The sequence below is a fragment of the Cetorhinus maximus genome, chromosome 18 (genome assembly GCF_964194155.1).
Source record: "Cetorhinus maximus chromosome 18, sCetMax3.hap1.1, whole genome shotgun sequence".
NCBI classification, from domain to species: Eukaryota; Metazoa; Chordata; class Chondrichthyes; order Lamniformes; family Cetorhinidae; genus Cetorhinus; species Cetorhinus maximus.
This window is the reverse complement of record NC_135896.1, coordinates 30,096,608-30,123,520: the sequence shown is the minus strand read 5'-3', so window position 1 is coordinate 30,123,520 and position 26,913 is coordinate 30,096,608. Positions and strand designations below refer to the sequence as shown.

Below are 26,913 nucleotides of genomic sequence, written 5' to 3'. Positions count from 1 at the left end.
AACAGCACTAACAAACGTCCCCGAGAGAGCACTAGTCCCAATCCTGTTAAGGTGTAACCTGTCCTCCTTGTACAGGTCTCACCTATCCCAGAACTGATCCCAATGCCTCAGAAATCTAAAGCCCTCCCTTCTCCAGCCACGCGTTGAACTACTCAATTTTCCTACTCTTATGTTCACTAGCACCTGACACTGGGAGTAATCCTGAGATTTCTGCTGTTAAGGTCCTGCTTTTTAACTCCCTTCCTTCCTAGCTCCCTAAAATCTGCTTTCAGGACCTCATCCCTTTTCCTACCCATGTCATTGTCCCAATGTGGACCACGACCTCTGGCTGTTCACCCTCCCCTAAAAGAATGTCCTGCAGCTGCTCTGTGACATCCTTGACCCTGGCACCAGGGAGGCAACATACCATCCTAGAGTCACATCTATGACTGCAGAAACGCTTGACTGCGTCCTGAACTATGGAATCCCCTACCACTATAGCACTCCCACTCTTTGCCACAGACTTGGTTCTTGCAACAGTCCTCTGAGGAACCATCTCGCTCACCAGTGTCCAAAATGGAAAAAATGAATAGAGAGCGAGGGAGCCTTGGTATTTCTGCATTGCCTGCATGCTTCTCTTAGATACCTTGGCAGTCACCCACTCCCTCTCTGCCTGTGTATTTCTTAGCTGCAGTGTGACCACCTCTCTAAACGTGCTATCCACATAATCCTCAGCCTTGTGGATGCACCACAGTGACTCCAGCCGACGCTCAAGCTCCGCAACTCGGAGCTCAAATTTCTGCAGCTGGTGACACTTCCAGCAGATGTAGTCATCAAGGGCACTTTGTGCCTGCATGGCTTCCCACATCCTGCAAGATGCACATTCCACATGGCCAAGCTGCACTGACCCCTGCTGGTGGGTAAATCTTAAATAGGAAAGTAAAGTATCTGCTGGATATATGCAGATTAATAGAACATTGATTTACTCTCCACATATGCCCCAAGGTATGCACCCTAATGAACATTTGGACCCACTAACTTAATCCATGTCTCAAGTACCTGTTGGTTTTTCCTGACATTATGTTTTATGCCTCCCTTATAAACAAGAGTAGAACATTCAGCAAGTCCAGCCTGTTCGACCATTCAATTAGATAAAGGCTGGCTTGTATCTTAATTCTGGTTCTGTAGTTTTGCCTAACAAAAATCTATCAATCTGAGTTTTGAAATTTTCCATTGACCTAATCTCAAAAGCTTTTTGAGGGGTTGGGGGGGTTCCACATTTTTGCTACCTGTTGTGTGAAGAAGTGCTTCCTGAAGTCATCTTGAGATCTGTCTCTAATTTTAAGGTTGTTCTGGGCACCCTCCACCACTCCTTTAATCATTTTAAACACCTCAGCTAGATCCCCTTGTGTATCCATGTTCATTACCCAATGTAAACTCCTTACAGGTAACAGACTAGATGTGAGAAGAGCATGTTGTTCACCTTCCAGAAATGTTCCATGTATTTGTTTCTCATAATAATGAAAGCAAGAATAAGTACCTTTTAATAAGGAACTTCATTCAAGTGGGGTTAGGGATTCATGAAATGGGACAATAAGAAATTGTCCGTCAGCTGGCCAAGCACTTGGCATCAACATCTGAGTGCCAAGAATCTTCATGGCTTCATTCATCGGCTTTGAGTCCTTGTCTGTTATTTCCACATTGCTACTTAGTTGCCATTTTAGAAATAATAGTAACGTTTCTTCTTTTCATATTCTGCACATAAGCTAAGGTAACAAATTGGGGGGCGACTAATAGTTCTGATGCAGTGACATCATGATGTTTAAATATTGCATTTGCACATGTTAATTAAGTAATCACATTCTGAATGCTTCATTTGTTTTGGCACTGACTCTTTCCTGTTGATTCCCTGCATTTGAATTTAGTTATTTTTTGTAAACCATTAGATAAACATAATGTATCTAGATTGAAGGAAGCGTCTTTCAGAACACTATACTGCAGCAGTGGATGCTCTTGACTTAATTTTGGGGGAAATTTTCCTGGACTGTACAAAAGTACATGGAATTGTCTGGGTGCAGCAAATATCAGAAAATAGGGCAGATCAGAGCATGTGCCTGTAAAAGAATAAACCTGATTTTCCTTCCAACCAAAGAGGCTTTGCTTTAAATGTAGCTCCATGTCCACATTTTCTGGAAAGAGCTCGCAAATGAGAGTTTGAGCATCACTGTAATTGAGTATTTGCTGCCTTCAGTTCCAAATGCAAGGTTTCTTCTAAGATTGTTGTATCAGAATCTTCTGCCTCCATGGCTTCCCAAGTATTTATAAAGATGTTAGAGCATGTAGATCAAGCTTTTGCTTAAGCTTTCAAACAATTGAAGTAGTTACCACCACTATCACACCCTGATGGTGAAAAACTTTAATAAACCAGTCAAAATTAAAGGTTGTACATTTTTTCCTTTTATAAATTCAAGGCATCATCTGCAGTTATGCACCTCTGAAAGGCAACGCCACAGAAATATTTTATTAACCACCTGGGGAACTATTTTTCCACATGTTCAAACAGTCCTTTAGGGAAATCTAGTACAGCTTCCAGGAATTGGTGGAATGGTGACGAGTGGAATAGAAGTGCCATTTGTCCAAAATTCTTATTGCGTTTTACTATTATTGTAGATTTATCATTTCCCATGGAGTGCTGACTGCAATGCCTAATGATAGCTAATATATCCTTATAGTAAACATTCACTTTATTTGAATACCAGATCTCCAGCTAAATTTTAGCTTATGTCTTCTAATAGATCCAGTTTTGAAGATGGAAAGAGATGCCAAAGGGGGAAAAAAGGCAAATGAAAAGTCCAAAAACCGACCAGTGAAATATATCACGAGAAATCAGACACACGAACAGTTGTCAGGACAGGCTGCTTCAAGCATGGATGAAAGTACTTCGAAAACAAGAACAAAAAGATCAATTAACAAAAAATATGGTACCCTAAATCCAACTGTTGTTGTGACACCAATTCGTAATCTTCATGCATTATGGAACAAAACGGTAAAATTAAATGAGTCACACAATGCCCATATAAATGGAAGTGAAGGAAGGACTTTGGCCACTGTAAATATGGTTAATCCATCTGAAGTAGAGGTTACAAGAGACTGTGACATTTTTGAAAGCAAGTCCAATAGGAGACCCATCGAAGCAAAACTGCGTGATCCTTACAAATTAAGAAATAGGACAATAAAATCAAGTGAGTCATTATCTAATGTTGAAAACAAAAGCAAAAGAAATATGTCAATGACAAGAATGAGTAATTCACCCGAAATAGGGGATACAAGTGACGATGACATTTTTGAAATCAAGACTAATAGACCCACGGAAGCGAAGCCGTGTGATTCTTACAAATTAAGAAGTAGGGCAATAAAATCAAATGAGTCATTAGATAATGTCAAAAGCAAAGGGAAAAAAGGAAGAAATAGGTCTTTAGCAGAAATTAGTAATTCATCTGAAATGGAGGATACAAGTGACAATGATAGTTTTGAAAATATGTCTAAAAGGAGACCCACAGAAGTGAATCGTTCTTCAAAATCAATCAAAAAATCTATCAAATTGAGTCACTCAGAAGATGACAGTTTGGAGACTAGGGAGTGTGCCAAAATTAACATCAAAAGGAAAATGAGAAGTCTAAACTACAAACGGTATGTCAATAAACAAAATCAAGCACCAGTAAATAAGCAAATTATTTCAACTACAGAGAATATTAACTGCACTGCTGTCACAGCGCCACAGTCTGAAGCATCTTCAGTCCAGCTTAAACAAACCCCTTCAATGATTAATAAAGATTGTATTTTGTCTGAAACGTTGATATCATCCAACTCTGTTCCAACCAACACGGAAATCAGACAAAACAATACTGAGCAGTTTACCTTAAGTAATATCTGTTGTCCTGGAAGTCAGAAAACTACTGGTGTTCAAAAGCTTCAGACTTCCTTGCATCCTAAAACAGACAAGTCGACGGTGGGATTGTATACTGGCTGTGCTGAGGGGACTACAAAAAGTATGCTGAAATGCTCTTCAAAAATAAATGTCAAAGTTCGAAAATCTTTGTCACATCCAATCAATGAAGCAGAATTAAGTCACCACAATGTTGGAAGCAGTGTATCAAAGTGTAACCAACGTGCTTCACAAAGAAAACCTAAGAATCAATTTAATAGGTTCCTGTCAACTGTTACGGATGTTTCAGAGACTGAAGTTATTGTAGAAGAAAAACCGAAATGTTCAACAAAATCTTCAAATAAAAAGACTGTACCTAGGAAAATATTAGATACAGACGTCAGCCCTGAATTGTATTCTAGGCCTAGTCAGAAAAAGCAACCAAAACAGCCGATATGGCTGCATTCTCGTGATACTGAAGCAGAACTTTGGACTAAGGAAGAACTACATTGCCTGCACAGGTAAGAACAGTTGAAGGGTTAAGGAAATTTTATTATCCTGTTACTATGTATGCTGAGTTTTTTTAAAGCATATGTTTTGCAAGCCAATTTCTTGGTAGTAATTCATACCAATAACTTAGGATATTGCGTTTATACAACTTGAGCATAGGTTTATTTTTTTTCAATACTGGGATAAAGTGTTCCTTGTTGTACATATAGTGCCCTAGTTTTAAGATCTTTATGGTACCAATGTCTTAAAGACTTAGCTAAATAATTTTTTTTTCCAGTTAAATTTGGAATTTCTCAATTAGTCTTCAAATATCTTTATTTTTACCTTAATGAGGCTTGTACCCAAACTATTTGAACAGTTTCCAGAGCTTCTCTATCCACAGCTAATTTTGCCTTGGTTGAAAGCACGGCATAGTACAAATGCTTTGTTTGTCTGGGTTTATTAGTTCTCAATAAACGGGATACTAACTTGTGTTTACTTACGACCGTTAACCTGGCTAATGTCTCCAAACCATTCACATGGGGGAACAAAAGTAGATAAAATAAATGAAACAAATGCCAAACTATTGTGAGGTGTAGGAGAGGTGGCTTTGTTGTAAAGGTGTTTTTGAGAAAGTTTTTAAGGTTAAAAATCCTTGAGGTTTAATGAGATTTCTGAAAACTGGGGCTCAGGTGGCTGACGATTTTGCCACAATGCAATAGGGGGGCAGGGTACATAAAAAGCCAGTGTTGGAAGGCTGATAGCTATGAGACACAAGGCTAGAGGAGATTGTATGCATAGGACGAGGCTGTGAAAGGATTTAAATTCAATGTATTGAGGGCATAGATTAGTGTAGTTCAGCAAGAACAGGTTTGATGGACCAGGAGAAATAACTGCTGTATATGGGCAACTAACTGATCAATTTGGAGCTTATGGGGTATGAGAAGTCAGCAAGGAGAATAGGAAAGATTAAATCTAGAAAGTGAGAAAAGCGTTCAAAGGCATTTCAGCAGAGGTAGGGAGTGTTATTTATGCAGTTATATGTCACGTTATGTCTTGGTGATAACTGATTTGAACCAAGAGCACCAAAGGTTTGTATGGTCTAGTACAGCATGAGGAAATGGCTGAGAAGAGAAATGAAATTCTTTTGTATTGGGCAACACTAGCAAGCCTGCATTTATTGCCCATCACAAGTTGTCTTGAGGACATTAAGAGTCATGTGTTTGATAAACTGGGTAAGAGTGATAGGTTCCGTACTCAAAGGGGTATTAGTGAACTAGTTGGATTTCTAAGACAGTCAGGCAGCTTTTCTGCTTATTTTATCTGGAGAGAGTTCACAAATCACCAGATTTAATTCATTCAGTTTCCCGTATAGCCATGGTGGGACTTGAACTCGCCACCTCTGGTTTTGTAGTCCGTTCCCATAACAAATAGGTTACCATACCCATTTAAATCAGTGGCATGGAGGTGGAATATGTAACAAGGACAAACTTTTCAGTCCTGTTGTTCACTTGAAGGTTATCTTTGCATTCCAGGGTGATCCTGGATATGAATGTGTTGGGGAATTAAATGGAGGGAGAGATTAAGCACAGTGAACTCAGGAGAGACAGCATTATGAATTGAAATGGAAGTTGAAATCACTAAGGATGAGAAGTAGCTTGTTACAGAACCCGAGATAGGAAAGTGATGACGATATCTTGGTGAGAAAATGTTAATGGTAGAGTACAAGGATTTTGAGTGAGAGGTGAAAGGGGTGGAAAAAGGTTAGATGCTCAAAGCAGGAGTAAGTGCAAGAGGAGTAGGGGGTGCACCAAGGTGTGATTTGGTGATGAGCCACACCTCCACTGCAACAGAAACAAAAATTGCTCGAAAAACTCAGCAGGTCTGACATCATCCGTAGAAAGGAAGACAGAGTTAACATTTCGAGTCCGTATGACTCTTCATCAGAACTAAAGAGGAATAAGAAATGTGGTGAAATATAAGCTGTTTAAGGGGGGGTGGGACAGGTGGAGCTGGATAGAGGGCCAGTGATAGGTGGAGGCAAAGGAGAGATTGCCAAAGATTTCATAAACAAAAGGACAAAGGGGTGTTGACTGTAGTGATATTAGCTAAAGGGTGTGCTAATGGTGACATTAAGGGTAGAAATCAGGATGATCGAGTGACCGATAGCCGTAGTGGGGGTGGGGTGGGTGGGGGGGAAGGGATCAAAATAGCCTAAAAGGTGGAGATAAAAGAATGGATGGAAATAAATTTTTAAAATAATAATAGAAATAGGTGGGAAAAGAAAAATATATATATAAAAAATATATAATAATTATTAGAAAAAAGGGGATCAAAAAGAGGGTGAGGATGGAGGAGAGAGTTCATGATCTGAAGTTATTGAACTCAATGTTGAGTCCAGAAGGCTGTAAAATGCTTAATTGGAAGATGAAGTGCTGTTCCTCCAGTTTGCGTTGAGCTTCACTGGAACATTGCAGCAGGCCAAGGACGGATATGTGGGCATGAGAGCAGGGGCGACGTGTTGAAATGGCAAGCGACAGGACGGTCTGGGTCATGCTTGCGGACAGACCGAAGGTGTTCCGCAAAGCGGTCACCCTGTCTGCGTTTGGTCTCTCCAATGTAGAGGAGACTGCATTGGGAGCAACGAATGCAGTAGACTAAATTGAGGGAAGTGCAGGTAAAGTGCTGCCTCACTTGAAAGGAGTGTTTTCGTCTGGACCTGGAAAAATTTATTAACTTTGCTTCCAATTTCCACCCCTCCATCATTTTCACATGGTCCATCACTGACACTTCCCTTCTCTTCCTTGACCTCTCTGTCTCAATTTCTGGTGATAGACTATCCACCAATATTCATTACAAGCCCACCGACTCCCACAGCTACCTCAACTACAGCTTCTCATGCCCTGCTTCCTGTAGGGACTCCATCCCATACTCTCAGTTCCTTCACCTCCGTCGCATCTGTTCCAATGATGCCACTTTCCAAAACAGTTCTTGTAACATGTCTTCCTTCATCCTTAACCGAGGTTTTCCACCCACGGTGGTTGACAGGGCCCTCATCCGTGTCCAGCCTATCTCCCGCGCATCCGCCCTCATACCTTCCTCTCCCTCCCAGAACCATGATAGGGTCCCCCTTGTCCTCACTTATCACCCCACCAGCCTCCGCATTCAAAGGATCATCCTTCGCCATTTCCGCCAACTCCAGCATGATGCCACCACCAAACACATCTTCCCTTCATCCCCCCTGGCGGCATTCCGTAGGGACCATTCCATCCAGGACACCCTGGTCCACTCCTCCATCACCCCCAACACCTCAACCTCCTCCCACGGCACCTTCCCTTGCAACCACAGAAGGTGCAACACCTGCCCCTTTACTTTCCCCCTCCTCACTGTCCAAGGGCCCAAACACTCCTTTCAAGTGAAGCAGCACTTCACTTGCACTTCCCTCAATTTAGTCTACTGCATTCGCTGCTCCCAATGCGGTCTCCTCTACATTGGAGAGACCAAACGCAGACTTGGTGACTGCTTTGCGGAATACCTTCGGTCTGTCCACAAGCATGACCCAGACCTTCCTGTCGCTTGCCATTTCAACACACCGCCCTGCTCTCATGCCCACATGTCCGTCCTTGGCCTGCTGCAATGTTCCAGTGAAGCTCAATGCAAGCTGGAGGAACAGCACCTCATCTTCCGATTAGGCACTTTACAGCCTTCCGGACTCAACATTGAGTTCAACAACTTCAGATCATGAACTCTCCTCCATCCTCACCCCCTTTTTTCTAATAATTATTATATTTTTTAATATATTTTTTCTTTTCCCACCTATTTCTATTATTTTTAAAATTTATTTCCATCCATTATTTTATCTCCACCTTTTAGCCTATTTTGATCCCTTGCCCCACCCCACCCCCACTAGGGCTATCTGTCACTTGCTCATCCTGATTTCTACCCTTAATGTCACCATTAGCACATCCTTTAGCTAATATCACTACCGTCAACACCCCTTTGTCCTTTTGTTTATGACATCTTTGGCAATCTCTCCTTTGCCTCCACCTATCACTGGCCCTCTATCCAGCTCCACCTGTCCCACCCCCCCTTAAACAGCTTATATTTCACCACATTTCTTATTCCTCTTTAGTTCTGATGAAGAGTCATACAGACTCGAAATGTTAACTCTGTCTTCCTTTCCATGGATGCTGTCAGACCTGCTGAGTTTTTCCAGCAATTTTTGTTTTTGTTTCAGATTTCCAGCATCCACAGTATTTTGCTTTTATCCACTGCAACAGTCCTAGTGGGCAAGTGGTGGAAAGTAAACCAGACAAGGCGGCTTCATTTAGGGAGTGGGTGTCATCATTCCTCAGCCAGGTTTCCGTCAAGGTGATGATGTCGAAGCAATCATCCACAATAAGTTCATGGATAGCAAGGGCCTCGTTCGCTGATGGGTAGACTTTCTGAAGAGGAATGAAGTGAGTGGCGGTGAGAGCTGATAGACTGGTAGAGTCCAAAAGGGCAGCAGTGAGAGGGGTGAGTTGGCTGAGAAGATTGGTTAGATTAGCCCTCAGTGGGCACACCAAGCAAGAAGTTCAGCAAGAGAGCAGAATGCATATTTGGACCGGTTGCTCGTAATGAGCAGTGCTGGGTGCCTTGAAGAGCCCCTTGTAAAATGCCAAAAGTGGCTGGGAAGCTGTTAACTTACCTACGAGAATGTCAGTCTGGGATATTGGCAGGAGAGTAGGAAGGTGTACAGTGTACTGAGGGTTAGGTTAGGGATTTAAGACAGCAGGGTACCTGAGAGGAGAGAAGTGGAAGGAGGCATGACAACAGAAGAGAGGGGTAAAGAGAAAAGTTTTAAAAAAGATAGAAATGATGGGCTCTGATTCAGAACGATAGCCAAATTACTGAGGCAAATGGACTTTTAGGAAATGCCTGGCAAAGCAGACACTTTAAGATGCGCTGTGCCTTTTTATGTTCTACAGAGAGTAATATTGGTGGTCAGGGAAATATCTATCATGTCACAATAATCTTCAATGATAGACTTAAATGTTTTTCTTTTGCTTTGTGACTTAATTTGGTTTACTCCAGCTATACATGTAGAATGTTTTTTAAACAAAAATATTGCAAATTGGTGGTCTTTATTTGACTTGGCGATAACTTTAACAAGGTTTCAAATTGATTTTTGTCCTGCTAGAACTGTTGCAGCGTTACCAAAACATAAACATGGTTTCTGGGAAGCGGTTGCAGCATCTGTTGGAACTCATTCTGCTGAGGAGTGCCAGCAAAAGTACACATCTGAACATCAACTGAAATTGTCCAAAAGACCTGATGTGAAGCAGAAGAAAAAATGTTCCAGTAATAAAAACAAGCAAGGTTGGAATGCATATGCTTAGAGATGGTTTGTTAGTATTTAAAGCAGTTCAGGATTTTTTTATCATTGGCAACATTGGCAGATATTTTCAGAAAGGGTAAAACGATGAAAAAGTAGGCCAACATAACACACGCCCTTTTTTTAAAAAAAATACTGCTATGTAGTGGCCATGGTTTTGCTCATAAGCAGTGCATGAATATAAAGATTTTTTTTTGAATATCATATAAGATTTAAAAGGGCCTTCAGAAATTCACTCTACTACACCCGTCAACTTACATGTTGGAGTCATGCCTAGCACAAAGGAAGATGGTTGTGGCTGTTGGAGGTCAGTCATCTCAGCTTCAGGACATCATTGCAGGAGTTCCTCAGGGTAGTGTCCTCAGCCCAACCATCTTCAGCTGCTTCATCAATGACCTTCCTTCCATCATAAGGTCAGAAGTGGGGATGTTCGCTGATGATTGCACAATGTTCAGCACCATTTGCGACTCCTCAGATACTAAAGCAGTCCATGTTCAAATGAAGCAAGACCTGGACAATATCCAGGCTTGGGCTGACAAGTGGCAAGTAACATTTGCACCGCAGAAGTGTCAGAAAAATGACCATGTCTAACAAGAGAGGATCCAACCATCACCCCTTGATGTTCAATGGTATTACCATCACTGAATCCCCCACTATCAATGTCCTGGGGGTTACCATTGACCAGAAACTGAACTGGACTCGCCATATAAATACCATGGCTACAAGAACAGGTCAGAGGCTAGGAATCTTGCGACGAGTAACTCATCTCCTGACTCCCCAAAGCCTGTCCACCATCTACAAGGCACAAGTCAGAAGTGTGATGCAATACTTCCCACTTGTCTGGACACCGACCAGGACAAAACAGCCCACTTGACTGGCACCACATTCACTCCCTCCACCACCGTAGTACAGTAGCAGTAGTGTGTACCATCTACAAGATGCACTGCAGGAATTCACCAAGGCTCTTTAGACAGCACCTTCCAAATCCACGACCACTACTATCTAGAAGGACAATGGCAGCAAATAGATGGGAAGACCACCATCTGGAAGTTCCCCTCCAAGTCACTCACCATCCAACTTGGAAATATATCGCAGTTCCTTCACTGTTGCTGGGTCAAAATCCTGGAACTCCCCTCCAACAGCACTGTGGGTGTACCTACACCACATGTACTGCAGCAGTTCAAGAAGGCAGCTCACCACCACCACCTTCTCAAGGGTAACCAGGGATGGGCAATAAATGCTAGCCCAGCCAGCGAAGCCCACATCCCATGAATGAATTTTTTAAAAACTATATTGCTACGTGGGATTTCCATACAGCTGCGATTGCGCCGGGTTCCGCCGCGGCGGATGTGGCGAGCCAGCCAAAAGTCTAATAACTTTGCAGCACCAGTAAATCCTGCCAACAGGCAGGACTGGGAGATCCCACCTTAAATGTTTGCATTCAATGTTCCAGTGTTCTATATTGACAGAAAAACATTGCCAAAAATCGCAATCCTCCCTCCCCTAAAACACAAACAAATATTCTTTGCTAATGCACTTGTAACTACCGGTAACTATTGAATCATTTTCATTCCTTTTACTCATCAGTTGCATGTCAACAGGATTGCCACAAGTGGGCAGTAAACTTGGTTATTTTGGAAAAGGTGGAAGCAAAACAGCTTTTTGTCATTAATGGAGCAAATTTATTCAGTTGCTTTTATATAGTGCCTTTACTGTAGAAAAACATCCTAAACCATGTTCCATGTATAATCAGAAATGAGCATCAAAACAAAGGTTATATGAGTAGAGGCAACCAAAAGCTTGATCAAGAAGGTAGGTTTTATTGAGGATCTTGGAGGTAGAGGGTTAAACACACTACCACCACCATGTTTGTCTTATCACAATATTTTTAGCCACATACATCATACTCTCCAAATTCCCTCCCTAAACATTGCCTCCCCTCTCAGCTCCATTTTTAGCATGCTATTGGTTGCCCATCCTCTGTCCTTTGGCTTTCTCTTGTTTCCTTGCCTCAATAAAGTACAATGGGAACTTTTTGCTACATTAAACACACTATATATGTTGCTATTGAATAAGCAATTCCAGGTTTGTTTTACATTGTTTATAAATCTTGTGTTTAATCATTGATGCATGAAGAAAGAATGATTATCAGGTTCAGACATTAAGAGGCAAGTACTGTCACCAATGCTGCTTTACAGAAAATGTACCAATGTTTGAATATTGCTGAAAAGAGGCATGTTGCCGAAGCTTTTTCTCTTGCACTCATCAGATCAAATGCAAGAATGCCAAATTTCAAACTATCACAATTTATACTACAGGAGAAAGGGGTGCTGATTGGTTGGCGAGTTAACTCTGGCTGAGCTGTTACCATGGAAAAAGCAGCAGGGAACTATAGGCTCCCCAAACTTCTGGGTGATTCAAAAAAGGTGTAAGGCTTGAACATATTGCTTTTTTTGCAGAAAATGGATCCCTGTCTATGAATGAATGTCATTTCCAATAGCTTAAATGAGCCACTTATGTGCACAACTGATTATCTTAAATTGTTTTTTTAGTGTAGCTATTAGCATACTCAGGATTGTTCAGCAAGTGCTGCCCTATTGCAGAATCATATTGGCTGTTTCACGCTGCTACTATACCATGGTTACGAGTGGTATTTTGCACTAACAAGATGCTGCTGTCAGTCCAGAAAGATATTCTGCCTACCACACAATTGAGCAATATAGAGTATGAATTTCTGTTCAGCACCAGTGCAATGCCAGGTACATAGGCAGTAAGTCCCAGTGGTTGGCTGATTGAATCAAACAGCATGTTCCTCAGTTGTTCGTAGTAGACAGAATACAGACTGTACTCAACCAGACCATGCTTGCAAGACCAAAAACAAAGCATCTACTATTAGATGTGATTCAAGTTATGCACTACCAATGCTTCTTGATTAGGGCCTTTGTCTTGTGTAACTGTAATGTACCCGATTCACTCCGCACTTTCAGGGGAGATGGTGGCGTAGTGTTAATGTCACTGGACTAGTAATCCAGAAGCCCAGGTTATTGCTGGGGTGGCATGGCAATTCCACCATTGCAGCTGATGGAATTTGAATTCAATTAATAGATCTGGGATATAAAGCCAGTCTCAGTAATCGCAACTATCATAGATTGTTGTAAAAACCCATCTGGTTCAGTAATGTGCTTCAGGGGAGGAAATCTGTCATCCTTACCTGGCCTGGCTTACATGTGACTCCAGACCCACAGCAATATGGTTGACTTTTAACTGCCCTCTGAAATAACCTAGCAAGCTACTCAGTTTAAGGGCCGTTTGAGATGGGCAACAAATGTTGGCCTTGCCTGTGATACCCACATCCCATGAAAGAATAAGAAAAATCGACAATAAATAACTATATTAAACATTTCACAAAGAAGTCCCTTAAATTTTTCTTTCAAAACAAACCTTGCAAAATAAAATTAGCAACTACTTATTAATACTTTTAGAATTATTTCCTGCTTTAATCAAGATGCTTTATGATTGTAAAAAAAAAATCTGTGCTAAAATTTTCAGATTGAAGTGATTAGTCCAGATAACAATACATTTGCATATGTTGGTTTCACAGCATAATTATTTAATATATATATTATGCTTTATAGAAGAATCTGTGAAAATTGTTGCTCAGATTGGAACACTGAAAAGAAAGCAGCAAGTAAGGTCCTTCCTGGAACGCTTGCCAAAGGATGACCATGAAGATCTTTTTAATGATATGGTATTGCAGCATAAAAGAATAAAGGTGAAGGACTTTTAAAAACTTCAGGTTAACCTTCAGTTATAAAACCTTCAGATAATCCAATCATTCTTCTTGCTTCAAAATAATTGTCTGATGCTTCTTTTATTAAAAGCAGGTTGAAACATAAGAATAAGGAAGACTTGCTACAATATACAGAGCTTCATTTTTTTGAGACCACTCCTGGAGTACTGTGTATAGATTTGCTCTCCTTAGCTAGGGAAGGATATACTTGCCTTAGTGGGAATGAAACAAAGGTTCACCAGATTGAATTCTGAGCTGGGAGGGTTGTCTTGTATGGAAAAATTGAGTAGAATTGGCCCATATTCTGAAGCACACAAGAATGAGAGGTAATCTCATTGTAACATCTAAAATTCTTAGTGTTTGTGACAAGGTAGCGGCAGTTTCCCCTGGCTGGAGAGTCTTAAATTGGGAGTCATAGTCTCAGGATAAGAAGTCAGTCATTTAGATGAGATAAAAAATTTCACTCAGGGGTTTGTGAATTTTCAGGATTCTCTACCCCAGAATCATTGAGTATATTCAATACTGCAAACAATAGATCAAAATAACAAAGGGAATCAAGGGATTATGAGGTATAGCGGGAAAGTGGAGTTTGGTAGACGTTCAGCCATGATCCTAAAGAATGGTGAAGGAAAATCAAGAGGCTGTATGACCCACTTGTACTCCTTTTTTAATATTATGAAACAGTTAGCATAGTACTTTTTGATCTTTCATTCTTTCAAATGTTTTGTGTTTTTATCTGTTTATGTAACTTAATGCAGAAATCTCTGAAGGGCAGGACAGGTTTCGGTCACTTGGATGATAGTAACCCTTAAAACAGAAACTGCAGTGCAATCAAAATGCTGCAACTTCTGACTATTTGGGTGAAAGTCCTGAGGCTGAAGGCAGTAGCCTTTTCTTTATTTTAAATGAAAAACTCATCATTAAGTTTATGTAATTAATTCTAAGAGTGTGTATAAAAAAATTAAGGATAGCTTTTATCTAGGAGTTCATATAACTCAATATATAGGACAAAGGTACACTTCATAGCATGAACAAGATCATTAAGAAGTCAAGTATTTTAAAATTATTCATTATGGATACAAATTATTGAATGTGAAGTTAACTATACGGTGCAAGTAATAAATCCCTAATTCTCAAATAAATGCTAATTATTTCAGAATTACAAATTTTGAGTTTCAACATTTATTTTTCTTTTCATAACATTGTGCAGCTTCCCAGCTTTCCAAGCAGTCAAGAGGATGATGATGATAACTTCACACTTCAGACAAATCCAACTACTCCATCTTCAGTAATCTTTCCTTTGGCAAAAACACCACAGTGGAATCACATCAGTCCTCGAATGTTGGGACCCGCTGATAGGTAACTAACCCAACAAAAATATGTTTTACTATTGCCAGGAGACTTTATAATCTAGTAATGGAAGGAGGATTGTGAGAGTACTTGTTCAATATCTGGTGTTTCGCATCTTAATATTCATGCTTACACACAGCTTGGAATCATGTAAAGTTTTTTATTGCATCTGCAAATTATTTTTTTTAAATGCTAACAACTCCTTCATTTTGGTTGCATTGAAGCAATATTTCATAAGTAGGCATTCATGTGATCTATTCTTAGACATTGTAGTGATACTTTTCTAATCACATAAGATCAAAAATTTGCCAGGGAGTATAAGTGCAATATTTCAAATTCCAAAGCTTCATGCTCAAGAATTTTTGTACCAACCTGGAGCAACACTAGGTTGCCTTCGTGTGTACACATCATGAGAGTATTTTTCTACAACATATTGGAATAACCATTATTTATTATCTTTTGTAGTACTAATGATGACAAATATGTTTATCAACTGCAAAGAAAATGCAAAAAGAAGAATTGGTCCAAAGTCCATAAAAAATTGGTAGGAAACAAGTGACTAGATTGTTTATTTGAATCATTAAGAAGCTTTATATCTTAGTATTTTAAGGCCTAATGATTCTTATTTCAGAAACCAGCATTTTGTACGTCACCATCTAGATCAAAATCATCATGTTTAATAGAAGGTAAGAGAGTACACTTTCTGTTAGCATTTCTTGTTTCCGTTCCTCCCACATGTGAGTGTGCAAATAGGAAAATTTGAAAAGCAGTTTTGCGTTTTAGACTTTTCAACCAGAATCCAAATGACTTCCTGATAATTGCAAGACCATTGGTATCAGTTATCAGTACATGCTATAAGTAGCAAACTTAAGGGACATTTGTTTTTGTAAAATTGCTTTTGCTGGATTTATTTTGCATTTTTGAAATTTTTTGTCATGATTTTGCTACTTAAGTTTTGTATGTCTTCAGCAGTCTTCCTGCCACTCCATGTTTTTGTGGCTGGTGAAATCTAAGTTCAGGAAATTGGAAAGGAAAGCAACCTGTAAAGATGGTGACATTCATGCAAAACCAGGTGATGCAAACACTGAATATAAAATGATGCAACCAGGATACAGAGAGAACCTTATTTCATTCCTGCGGAAGGTTTAGATGTTATCATGTTCTGCACTCCATATTAATTTCTAATATCATTGTTGGTTGCCACTGGATCTGATTAATGCTCAAATTGCAGCTGAGGTTCTGCCCTGTTGCAAGAGCTAGTTTTAGACATCCCTACAGTTTGTTTCCCATTAGGATTATAGTTCTTATAGAAACTGTCCTATCACAGAGCTTTGTCAGCAATCATTGTGCTTTTCCATGTCCATACATAAAAATTGGTTTCATAGATTTTATGACCTAGAAGTTTTTATCCAAAGAAAAGTACTGAAAGGCTTTCCACTTGTAGGATATTTCCCCAGAATATGTTAAGTCCGACAGTAGGTATAAAGAAGTGGCAGTGAATTGGTAGGACTGAGGTCCAAGCAAAAAGGAGACTTTAGCTTTTTTTTTAAATCATGTACCACATTTGTTACAAAAGCAAAATACTGCAGATCCTGGAAATCTGAAATAAAAACAAAAAATGCTAGAAATACTCTGCATGCATGACCCCGAGTTTCCTGTCACTTGTCATTTTAATTCTCCATTTTGCTCCCACTCTGAACTTTCTGCCTGTGACCTCTACCTCTTCCAATGAAGCTCAGCGCAGCCTCAAAGAACAGCACCTCATCATTCATCTCAGCATTCTACAGCCTTCTGGACTCAATATCAAGTTCAGCAACTTTAGATCATAACCTGTGCCTCCATCTTGTCTATGTGATTCTTTTTGGGGTTTTTTGCTGGCATGTTTTTTTATCCCTTCATCAGGGATAAGAAATATCCGCCGTTTAGCAGATTTCTGACATTGGCATCTTGGAAATCCGACATTCTAAATATATGTTCCAACTTTCGTACTGAGGTTTTTAAAAAAAAAACAACTTTTCAGCCAGTGAGAACAGGAACTGACTGCAGATCTGTGATTGGAGGAGCAGCTAGTGTGGGACATGCAGAATCTATGAGGAGCTGCTCCTCCAATCACCAATTCTGTCTCTCCCATGTTAGCTGCCCCAACACCTTCAATCACAGGATATAAATTCATTAGAAGCAGTTCAAAGACAGTTCACCCGACTGATATCTGGGATGGGGGTGTTATCTTACGAGGAAAGGTTGGACAGGTTGGGCCTGTACCCATTGGAGCTTAGAAGATTGAGCGGTGATCTTATTAAACGTAACATATTCTGAGGGGACTTGACAAGATGGATGCTGAAAGGATGTTTCCCCTTGTGGGACAGACTAGAACTAGGGGACACTGTTTAAAAATAAGGAATCTCCCATTTTAAACAGAGATGAGAGATTTTTTTTCTCTGAGAGTCGTGAATCTTTGGAAGTCTCTTCCCCAAGGGTGGTGGAGGCTGGGTCATTGAATATCTTTAAGGCAGAGGTACATAACCTTTGACTCCCTTGTTAGTCAAGAAGCTATCGGGAGTAGGTGGAATGTGGAGATGAGGCCACAGTCGGAACAGCCATGATCTAGTTGAATAGTGAAGCAGGCTCAAAAGGCCAAATGGCCTACTCCTACTCCTGATTCGTATGTTTGTATGTTCCCCCTCTCTCACTCTTGCTACTTCTCAAAAGACAAAATCTTTGATTGGAGGAACAGCAAGGTGGGGAAAGAGGGAACCTTTGATTGGAGGAGCTGAAGCAGTTATTCTGTATAACGAGTCTCACCCATTGAACAATGAAACTTCGACATCCTCTGAAAGGCCGAGGAGAAGAAGCTGAAAAAGAATAAGAGGTGGCCTGAAGCCCAGAGTGAGGGCTGGAGCGGAGGCGTGTACCAAGGCTGGGCTGGAGCGGAGGCGTGTACCAAGGCTGGGCTGGAGCAGAGCCATATACCGGAGCTAGGGTGGGCTCCTGTTGAGCTCTGTACCAATGGTGGGGTGACGTTGGAGTAGAGTTGTGTCTTGGGGTTTAGCTAGTGTGTGGGTGTGTACCGGGCTGGGGTCGTGGTCTGTACTTGTGCAGGGCACCGAACCGGGCTGGGGCTCCATACTGGGCTGGGGTGGGGGCCTGCGCTAGGCCAGCTGCTGCTCTACATGAGCAAGCCTCTCTATATTCGAGAGTGGGAACTCAGCCTGGGATTGTCATGGCAACACCCAGGGACGCTGCTTTCAGTTTAAGGGGATCGAGCGCTGCTCGGTGTTGCTTAAAGACTGTTGGAAAGGCCAGGCTGCTGAGTTAGTGAGTTGGTGGGAGGGGGATTACGAAGAGGGGCCGCTGAGTCAGTGCAGGGGAATGTTAGATACAGAGAGGTTAGTGGTGGGGGAAGAGAGGCTGATTACAATGTTTGCGGGAGGAGGAGAGAGGGGCTCTGCTGTGTCTTCTGTCAACAAGGAATATGGCTGAAACCTAAACGAGTATATAAAGTAACATTTTTACAAAGAACATTAAAAACACATTTTGATATTGTTATGTATTATATTTTGATATATAATATGCAAACTTTAATAATTATATACTCGATGTTACTAAGCTGTTTTATGGAGGATTTTGTTTTTGCTGGTGTCTGAAGTTACATTCATTTTCAAGAGTTTTTTTCATTATGTAATCTTTCATGGGATGTGGGCATTGCTAGCATGGCCAGCATTTGTTGTCCATCCCTAATTGCCCTTGAAGTGGTACTGGTGAGTTAAAAAAGTTTACAAAGCATTGCTGTAGTCTTAGAGTCATAGAGTTTTACAGCATGGAAAGAAGCCCTTCAGCCCCTCGTGTCCGTGCTGGTGGTCAAGCCCCTATCTACCCTAATCCCATTTTCCAGCACTTGGCCCGTAGTCTTGTATGCTAAGGCATTTCAAGTGCTCATCTAAATACCTAAATGTTGTAAGGGATCCTGCCTCTACCACCCTTTCAGGCAGTAAGTTCCAGATACCCCCACCCTCTGGGTGAAAAAAAAATTCCTCAAACCCCCTCTAAACCTCCTGCCCCTTTCCTTAAATCTAAGCCCTGTGGGTATTGACCCCGCCACTAAGGGGAAAAGTTTCTTTCTATCTACCCTATCTATGCTCAAAATTTTGTACACCTCAATCAGGTCCCCCCTCAGCCTTATCTGTTGTAAGGAAAACAACCCCAGCCTATCTAGTCTCTCTTCATAGCTGAAACGCTCCAGCCCAGGCAACATCCTGGTGATTATCCTCTGCACCTTCTCGAGTGCAATCACATCCTTCCTATAGTGTGGCAGACCAGAACCACACACAGTACTCCAGATGTGGCCTAACTAAAGTTTTATACAGCTCCATCATAACCTCCCTGCCTTGTGTTCAATGCCTCGATTAATAAAGGTAAGTATCCCATATGCCACCTTATCTACCTGTCTTGTTGCTTCAAGGATCTATGGACATGCACACAAAGGTCCCTCATCCTCTGTACTTCCTAGGGTCCTACCATTCATCGTGTACTACCTTGCCTTGTTAGTCCTCCCAAAACGCATCACCTCACACTGGCTTCCAGTCTCGAAAACAACCTTCGACCATCACCCTCTGCCTCCTGCCACTAAGCCAATTTTGGATCTAATTTGCCAATTTGCCCTGCATCCCATGGGCTCTTAACTTGATCATTCTCCCATCTGAGACCTTGTCAAAAGCCTTACTGAAGCCCATGTAGACTACATCAACTGCACTACCCTCATCTACACACCTAAAAATTCAATCATAGAATTCAGTCCTTTTTTGCTTTGCATGTACATAATCCAGCTGATATTCATGTTCTGTTTTTAGTATTGTCTTCACCCTGTATTACATGTACTAACTACATTGGAAGCTGAAATGCTGAGGTCACTTTGGTGACTTGATACACAGTCTTGACAATAATGGAAGGTAAACAAAGGGAAAGCTAATGTTTCTACCACTTAAGTCTAATAATTCCACCTGTTTGAAGTGACCTTAGAAGCATTTGCATTCACTGCAGATCATAAAAAAGTCCCATAATTACAATATTATATTGTCTCTAACATTTTTCATACTTTTTCGTCTGGTCACACTCATCCCTGCTTCATGTTGCATTCAGGTGGCTGGCATATAGCCATTCAAGGCTCATTGGGACATAATCTTTGTTTCTTTACCATACCCATTACCATTCTCTTTACTTTTTGCATCATGAAACCTTTTGTCATTTAATCTCTACTGCCCTCCACCCTATCAAAGACCTTCCCTTTTGTTCTTACTGCCCCCTCCTCCTACTGGCTTAAAAACTCATAAAATTCTATCTTTCTTTAGTTCTGATGAAAGGTCATCAACCTGAAACATTAAGTCTGTTTCTCTCCACAGATGTTACCTGATCTGCTGAGTATTTCCAGCATTTTTTTTTGTTTTTATACCACAAAAAAGCTGAACTCCCGAGGTGAGGTGAGAGTGACTGCCCTTGGCATCAAGGCAGCATTTGACTGAGTGTGGCATCAAGGAGCCCTAGCAAAACTGGAATCCAGGGGAAAACTCTCCATTGGTTGGAGTCATACCTAGCACAAAGGAAGATGGTTGTGGTTGTTGGAGGTCAGTCATCTTAGCTCCAGGACATTGCTGGAGGAGTTGCTCAGGATATTGTCTTCGGCCCAACCATCTTCAGCTGTTTCATCAATGACCTTCCTTCCATCATAAGGTCAGAAGTGGGGATATTCGCTGATGATTGCACAATGTTCAGCACTATTCATGACGACTCAGATATGAAGCATGTCCAAATGCAGCAAGACCTGGACAATATCCAGGCTTGGGCTGACAAGTGGCAAGTAACATTCGTGCCACACAAGTGCTTGGCAATGACCATCTCCAACAAGAGAGAATCTAACCATCGCTCCTTGACATTCAATGGCATTACAATCACTGAATCCCCGCTATCAACATCCTGGGGATTACCATTGACCAGAAACTGAACTGGACTAGCCATGTAAATAAAAAACAAAACAAAAACAAAAATACCTGGAAAAACTCAGCAGGTCTGGCAGCATCTGCGGAGAGGAACACAGTTAACGTTTCGAGTCCGAATGACCCTTCAACGGAACTAAGTAAAAAGATGCCAAAGTCTGTACTCAGCATCGCCTTCCTCATGATAAAATTAATAACCAAGAAGAAAATGAATGAGGAGAGTATGCAACCTTGCATTACTCTTGTGTTGATGGAGGAGGAGTCCGTGATTACCATGTTGGTTTTGACACTGCAGCTAGAGTTGTGATATAAAACTTTGAAGATGTTAATATACTGCTCCGGGATCCCATACTGTCTTGCGATGTGCCAGAGTGACTGCTGGTGGATGCTACCAAAAGCCTTCTTGAAATAAATTAAATTGATAACCAGTAGCTTCTGATACTCCAGGTCCTGCTCTGTGATGTTCCTGAGCATAAAAATATGCTCACAGCATGATCTGCTAACCCGGAATCCTGCTGATTCTTTGCAAAGGGTACCGTCTACTTCTTTCAATCTGTTGAGGAGCACTATGCTGAAGACCTTACCAGGCACTGACAGCAGTGTTATGCCCCTCCAGCTGTTGCAGTCGTTGAGCTTCCCTTTCTTTGGCAGCTTGACAATTACTCCTCACCTCCAGTCATCTGGGATGGCTTCAGCAGTCCAGATCTTGTCGAAGAACAATTGAATCAGATTGAGGGGAAAGTAATGCAATTTTTAAAGTGTTTGTTCTAAATGTGGCTTTTGAGGACTTTGTATCACCATTATTGTACTTCCAGAGATCACTGTCAACCTCCAGAACTGGGGAGCTCTTTGATTGGTTGATGAATTGGACTATCCATTTTCTTTTGAGAAATATTTTTAAAGGATTTTGAAAAGTAGTTGAATAGTACAAGGGCCACATGTGGGATGAAGTGAGAGTAGGGCTTTGAAGCTGAAGAGTAGGATGGGAAATAGCCTGGAAAGGATGAGATGTAAAGTGGCAAAAGGCAGCAGAGAAATGGTTTGACACAGCAGAATGAGCAGGAAAGATAAAAGGAACAGGATACGAAGGGAGAGTGGGGCCTCAGTAAGGAGCCAGAAGGATCAAAAGAAAGGAAAAAACAGTGAGATGCAGAGGAGGTGGACAGAAGAATGGGAAATGCAGCAGCGCCATCCTGTAATAAGGAGACCTATTATAGGGTATGAGCCAAATGTTTGTACAGGATTTTTTAATTATAAATGTTTAGAAGCTTTGTTTCAGTCATGATGTGTACAGTAAGGAACTTGTTGTTAGAAGTGCACGCAATATGCAAGACTTATAGATATGTATTTTTGGTTGGTTGGTTTTGCTCTTCAAGATACCGAGCATATTTCAGACATTCAGCATTAGCACCAAATCACAGGATATATCCAAAGGAAAGCTTTCTCCACTTTGCCCTACTCATTTAATTGACCATGAGGAGCACCCCTGACCCTCAGTGCCAGCTTTGTAACCCAAAGTATGGTGGCCAATTAATGTCAAAATTACAATAATTTTGCGTTGACCTTGCTTGCAAAGAAATTGAATAAAACTATGCAAAACTTTTAACTTCTTGGCAGAACAGTCATCACACCATTGAGCCCAAATCATTAAGTAAAACGTTTGCTTTTATTTCAAACAGTGAAGCATCAATTGAACACGGTTGACATAAATGTTATTCAGGCAAGACTTTCAGAATCCACACAATTATACCATTAGAGCTAATAGTTGCTACTTTTGGCAATGCTGTTTTAAATGTCTTGGTTTTGATTTATATTTGATTTTGAATTGTCACACATCAGTGAATGTTTTGATATGTATGATCTTGAATTTCAGATGTCTTCACCTAATGTACAATAGTTTTGTTTCAGTATTTTGGAAGAAATATGAAGGATTTTGTTTGGTTGTATGACGAGGCCCATTGAAATATTCTCAAATAGGAACTTGCTACTTAAGATTGGGATCCTAACATTCAAACTCAAACCCAGAATGTATTCAGCACTGCACAGCACTATTTTCTGTCCAACCATCTAAACGTTTCTGTTGGGTCACAGGCCTTAATTAGATAAATATATATTAAAGCATAGGCTTCCTAATCTACTGAAACATTTCTACTTTTTGGCCTATCTCCAGCAACATGTAAACCGTTTGGCAGTGATACAGTACAAACTTATCTCCAGAACAGTACTAGGTCAGAAATACCTGCCATGCTACATAATTTAATCTATTAAGAAGGAAGTTAACTGAGACCAATGGTTGCTAATAGACATGTAAGCCTCATTATCTTCTGCAAATTAAATGGAAGCAATTGGTGAGGTTATTGAAATGATTTACTGGTTGAGCCCATTTTTTTTAAACACACTGCACTCTGTAAGGCCTGTGAAACAACATTAATCCTGTGTACACAGTAAGGTGTTAAATATAGGTGTGCAGGTCTACTCGTAATTTTGTGCTAAGTGCAATAGCTTTTAAAACTTATGAATATTTTTCAGGTGCAGAGAGATCTAATGTAAGAAATCTTCTCAAGAATGGAGAAAACCCTCCATCAGATGATGATAAAGAGGATGAAGATTACTACTTTTCAGTTACTGAATAGGTTTTAATTTATAATAAAGTTAATCTTCCTGAAGTTGAAGTACCCAAGTTGTGTCCAAAGACTGCATAATCTTGTTAAATTTGGATGCTGAAATCACGTTTGTCGTCCTGTTAAATATTTCAGAAGTTCAGGTTGCTCTTGTTAATGGTTTTTAAATGCAGTGAAAATGTATATAAATGTATAAAAATGCATACAGCAAGTTTTAAGTTTTTTGTAATGAGTTTAAATTATAAATGAAACGATATTGACTCCAATTTAAACTTAATTCCTCAGCCTGTGCTTAGTTCATGTATCTATAGTGACAGTTTTTAGTATGTGTGCCTGAGTATTCTATCAATGTGCTATACATGTATTGGGATTGTTCATGCTGAATTAGAAGATGGATGCATCTGAACATTATGATGCACCATGTGATGAGCTGTTGCTGCAGTTTCACAGCATAACCCATTTTATTTACACCTAGAAGGAGCAGCATGTTTTGAACAGGATTGTTAATAAAACAATTCTCTGTCTAACCACCCTAGGATATATTCACGTGTTAATATTTCTTGACTATGAAAGGGGAAAAGTAGCCAAACCATGCATTCCTGATCTTTATCAAGTGACTCTTCATAAGAGTGCAGATTGTGGAGAAAGTGTATGATGTGTAGATATTAGTGGAGCATACAGTCAGACTCAGTTGTAACACCCCATATGGAATAGATGGTCTGCCAACATATTTTGCTGCACTCCCACTGGCCATTATGCTGTTTTTTTGAATTAAGAGCAGAGAAGCATGCTGTAGAAACAGTTTGCATTTCTTCTAACTGCAGTTTGAACCCATTTCCCTGAAAGTAACAAGTGCCACAATAAACTAATACAACTAGTTGAGTTGAAGGTGCGCTAACCTTTTAAAGCTTTTTTCTGTATTCGTTCTTCATGTGAGAGAAATCTAAGTCATTAATTTTAAATTAAAAAGTTTCATTTGCTTAATATTTTATCTATTGTCCTTTTATACATGCTCTGGTAAACTAAGCACTTTCAAAAAGGAAGGTAACTGAAACGAATAGTTGCTGATGGACATATAAGCCTCACTAACTTCTGCAAATTAAATGGAAGCAATTGGTGAGGTTTTTGAGAGAATTTACTGATTCAGCCCATTTTTTAAATACTCTGCACTTTGCATTGCATGTATAACACATTAACCCTGTGTGCACAGTAAGGTGTTAAATGGCAGAGTATTGAAGCCCTAAACATACTGTTCCACAGTGGTAGGAGGTGAAATGAGCACTTAATCCTCCACTCACCCAGTTTATTTCATGTTATTGTTGTGGGGGCACCAAACAAATGCTAAGCAATTGCCCATGGTGAAAGGATAATTGCTCTTATGTACCTGCCCTGATCCGTTCCTGAGTGGGATTAAAGGATATTTGAGCTCATGTCTGCCAGAAGTGCAGTGTAGCACAGATGGATGTGAGAAAGGAAAGGGGCTGGATGAGAATATTCTTTTAACATTGTGAATAAAGAATGCTGTAAAGTTCTTAAGACTAGCTGCTTGCAGATCATCTCGCCATGCCAATTTTGCCCCCAGTGGTCAATTCTAATAATCCAAATTCACATTAAACCGGTTAAAATGAGTCTTAAAGGCGTGTCATATTTAGGTTATGCTGTGTTCCACTTTCAAACGCATAAATTGGACTATTGAATTTTATAGATAGGCTCTAAAGTAATGTATGTACAGCAGTAGCTCGTAAATTTCACCTGCCATGGTAAATTCATTTCATTTCTTTCATATTATTCATATATCCAATGAAACCTGCTCCATCCAGAGTCCATGTATAAGATAAGCCAAAATAAGGCAAATTGTTTAATTTGGACAATGAACACAAGTATGTACAAAATAATATTGCTTAAAGCATGTGTAGATATTAAAAGGGAGGTGAAGATGGTTTGGGATTAAGTGACACCTTCATTAGGGAGCTAAAAAGATATTTGTTAATAGGATTATAGAAATAAAAGCGCTACTTGATTTTCCCCCCTTGGGTAGTAAAGGGAGAGATTAATATTTCTTCAGAGGGTTGGATGAAGGATCCCATGACCAGAAAGTGATACCTGGAGAGTATATGGTTAAGCATCTGATTTTTTTTAAATATTTTTTTTTGGTTTTATTTAATTTCAAGTAATATAGATTTAAGATTTTAAGAATAGACTTTTTCCTGAGTACAAATGGTGGACAAGATGCCCTCATCTACACACACCAAGTTGCTACATAAATGTTAATTTACAGATATATATTTCCTAACACCCACATGTGAAGAAGACTAGCCTGAGGGAAGTATGCAGAAGAAGCATCAACTGTTGCAGGTCCTTATCCCTATGTCAACTATGATATGAAGACCTGGCATTTTAATGGCTGCAGAAGAAAATGGCTTTGCATGAAAGTTGTTTCATAACATAACTATGATGGTTTCAACTGCTAGTTTTTAGTTTTGACAAATCAAGGCTACGATGTATATCATCTCATCCTGAAAAACTTTGTTCAGTTCGGAAAAAAATGTTCTTCTGAAGGAACTATTTCATTTCAAGAGACTAATTAAAAAGTCAACTTTCTGTAAAGGGTCTCTTAACCCTAGTAGATAAATTTCAGTTTGTTCTTATAAATACAGTTTTTAGATTTCCTGTATCTTTCTATGTATTTCTGTAAATAAATGCAGAACAAAGTATAGTCTACTGTTTTTAATGTAATTTGGCGATATATTTTATGGTGTCTAAGGCAATGAGACATCGTGCAGAGCTTGCCTGTTCTCCAGGATGCAATTAACCTGTGTTAAAGAAACGGTTAACTTTTCAGATCGAAATAACATTTCCTCAAAACTGATTCATCATTGAACAAGTTGATTGAAGATCACCTGGACCTGAAACTCTTTCTCTCCACAGATGCTGCCTGACTTACTGAGTATTTCCAGCATTTTTTGTTTTTATTTCAGCTTTCCAGCATCTGCAATACTTTGCTTTTGCAATTAACCTATATTGAGTAACTTTTAGAGCTAGGCAAAGCATAACGATGCAGGGTACAGTTCATAAGCTTTTTCTTTGTCTTGGAAGTTGTCAACATGTATAGCACACCCTACACTGCAAAAAGACATAGAGCACCTTACAAGTGGACAAGAGAACAAAATGAGCTAGGGTACAAAGGCATGTACTAAAAAGAAATCTAAATTGGTTCTTGATGGAAGGGTAGGCATTTAGAGGGAATTTTATTGGGTAAGAATTCAGTGTTGAAATGAGTGGTCACCAAAGAGAAAAAAGCAAAAAACTGCGGTTGCTGGAAATCCAAAACAAAAATACCTGGAAAAACGCAGCAGGTCTGGCAGCATCTGCGGAGAGGGACACAGTTAACGTTT

General features: G+C 40.1%; 1 protein-coding gene and 1 long non-coding RNA gene across 5 annotated transcripts in view; one reads left to right on the top strand and one right to left on the bottom strand.

Annotated features, from left to right (window-relative positions):
• Positions 1 to 26,230, top strand: part of mis18bp1 (MIS18 binding protein 1) — a 72,627-nt gene extending 46,397 nt beyond the window's left edge. For all 4 annotated transcript variants that reach the window (XM_078562329.1, XM_078562326.1, XM_078562328.1 and 1 more), the window contains 7 exons: positions 2,775 to 4,425; positions 9,576 to 9,754; positions 13,406 to 13,542; positions 14,771 to 14,919; positions 15,376 to 15,454; positions 15,542 to 15,596; positions 23,427 to 26,230. In XM_078562329.1, the coding sequence (XP_078418455.1) occupies positions 2,775 to 4,425; positions 9,576 to 9,754; positions 13,406 to 13,542; positions 14,771 to 14,919; positions 15,376 to 15,454; positions 15,542 to 15,596; positions 23,427 to 23,530 (2,354 nt within the window). In that variant the 3' untranslated portion in view covers positions 23,531 to 26,230. The remainder of the gene's footprint in view (positions 1 to 2,774; positions 4,426 to 9,575; positions 9,755 to 13,405; positions 13,543 to 14,770; positions 14,920 to 15,375; positions 15,455 to 15,541; positions 15,597 to 23,426) is intronic.
• LOC144693040 (uncharacterized) overlaps positions 1 to 26,913 on the bottom strand; it is a 63,923-nt gene that overhangs the window by 36,367 nt on the left and 643 nt on the right. Inside the window, exon 2 of the long non-coding RNA XR_013579453.1 lies at positions 21,482 to 21,602. This is a non-coding gene — a long non-coding RNA (uncharacterized LOC144693040). The remainder of the gene's footprint in view (positions 1 to 21,481; positions 21,603 to 26,913) is intronic.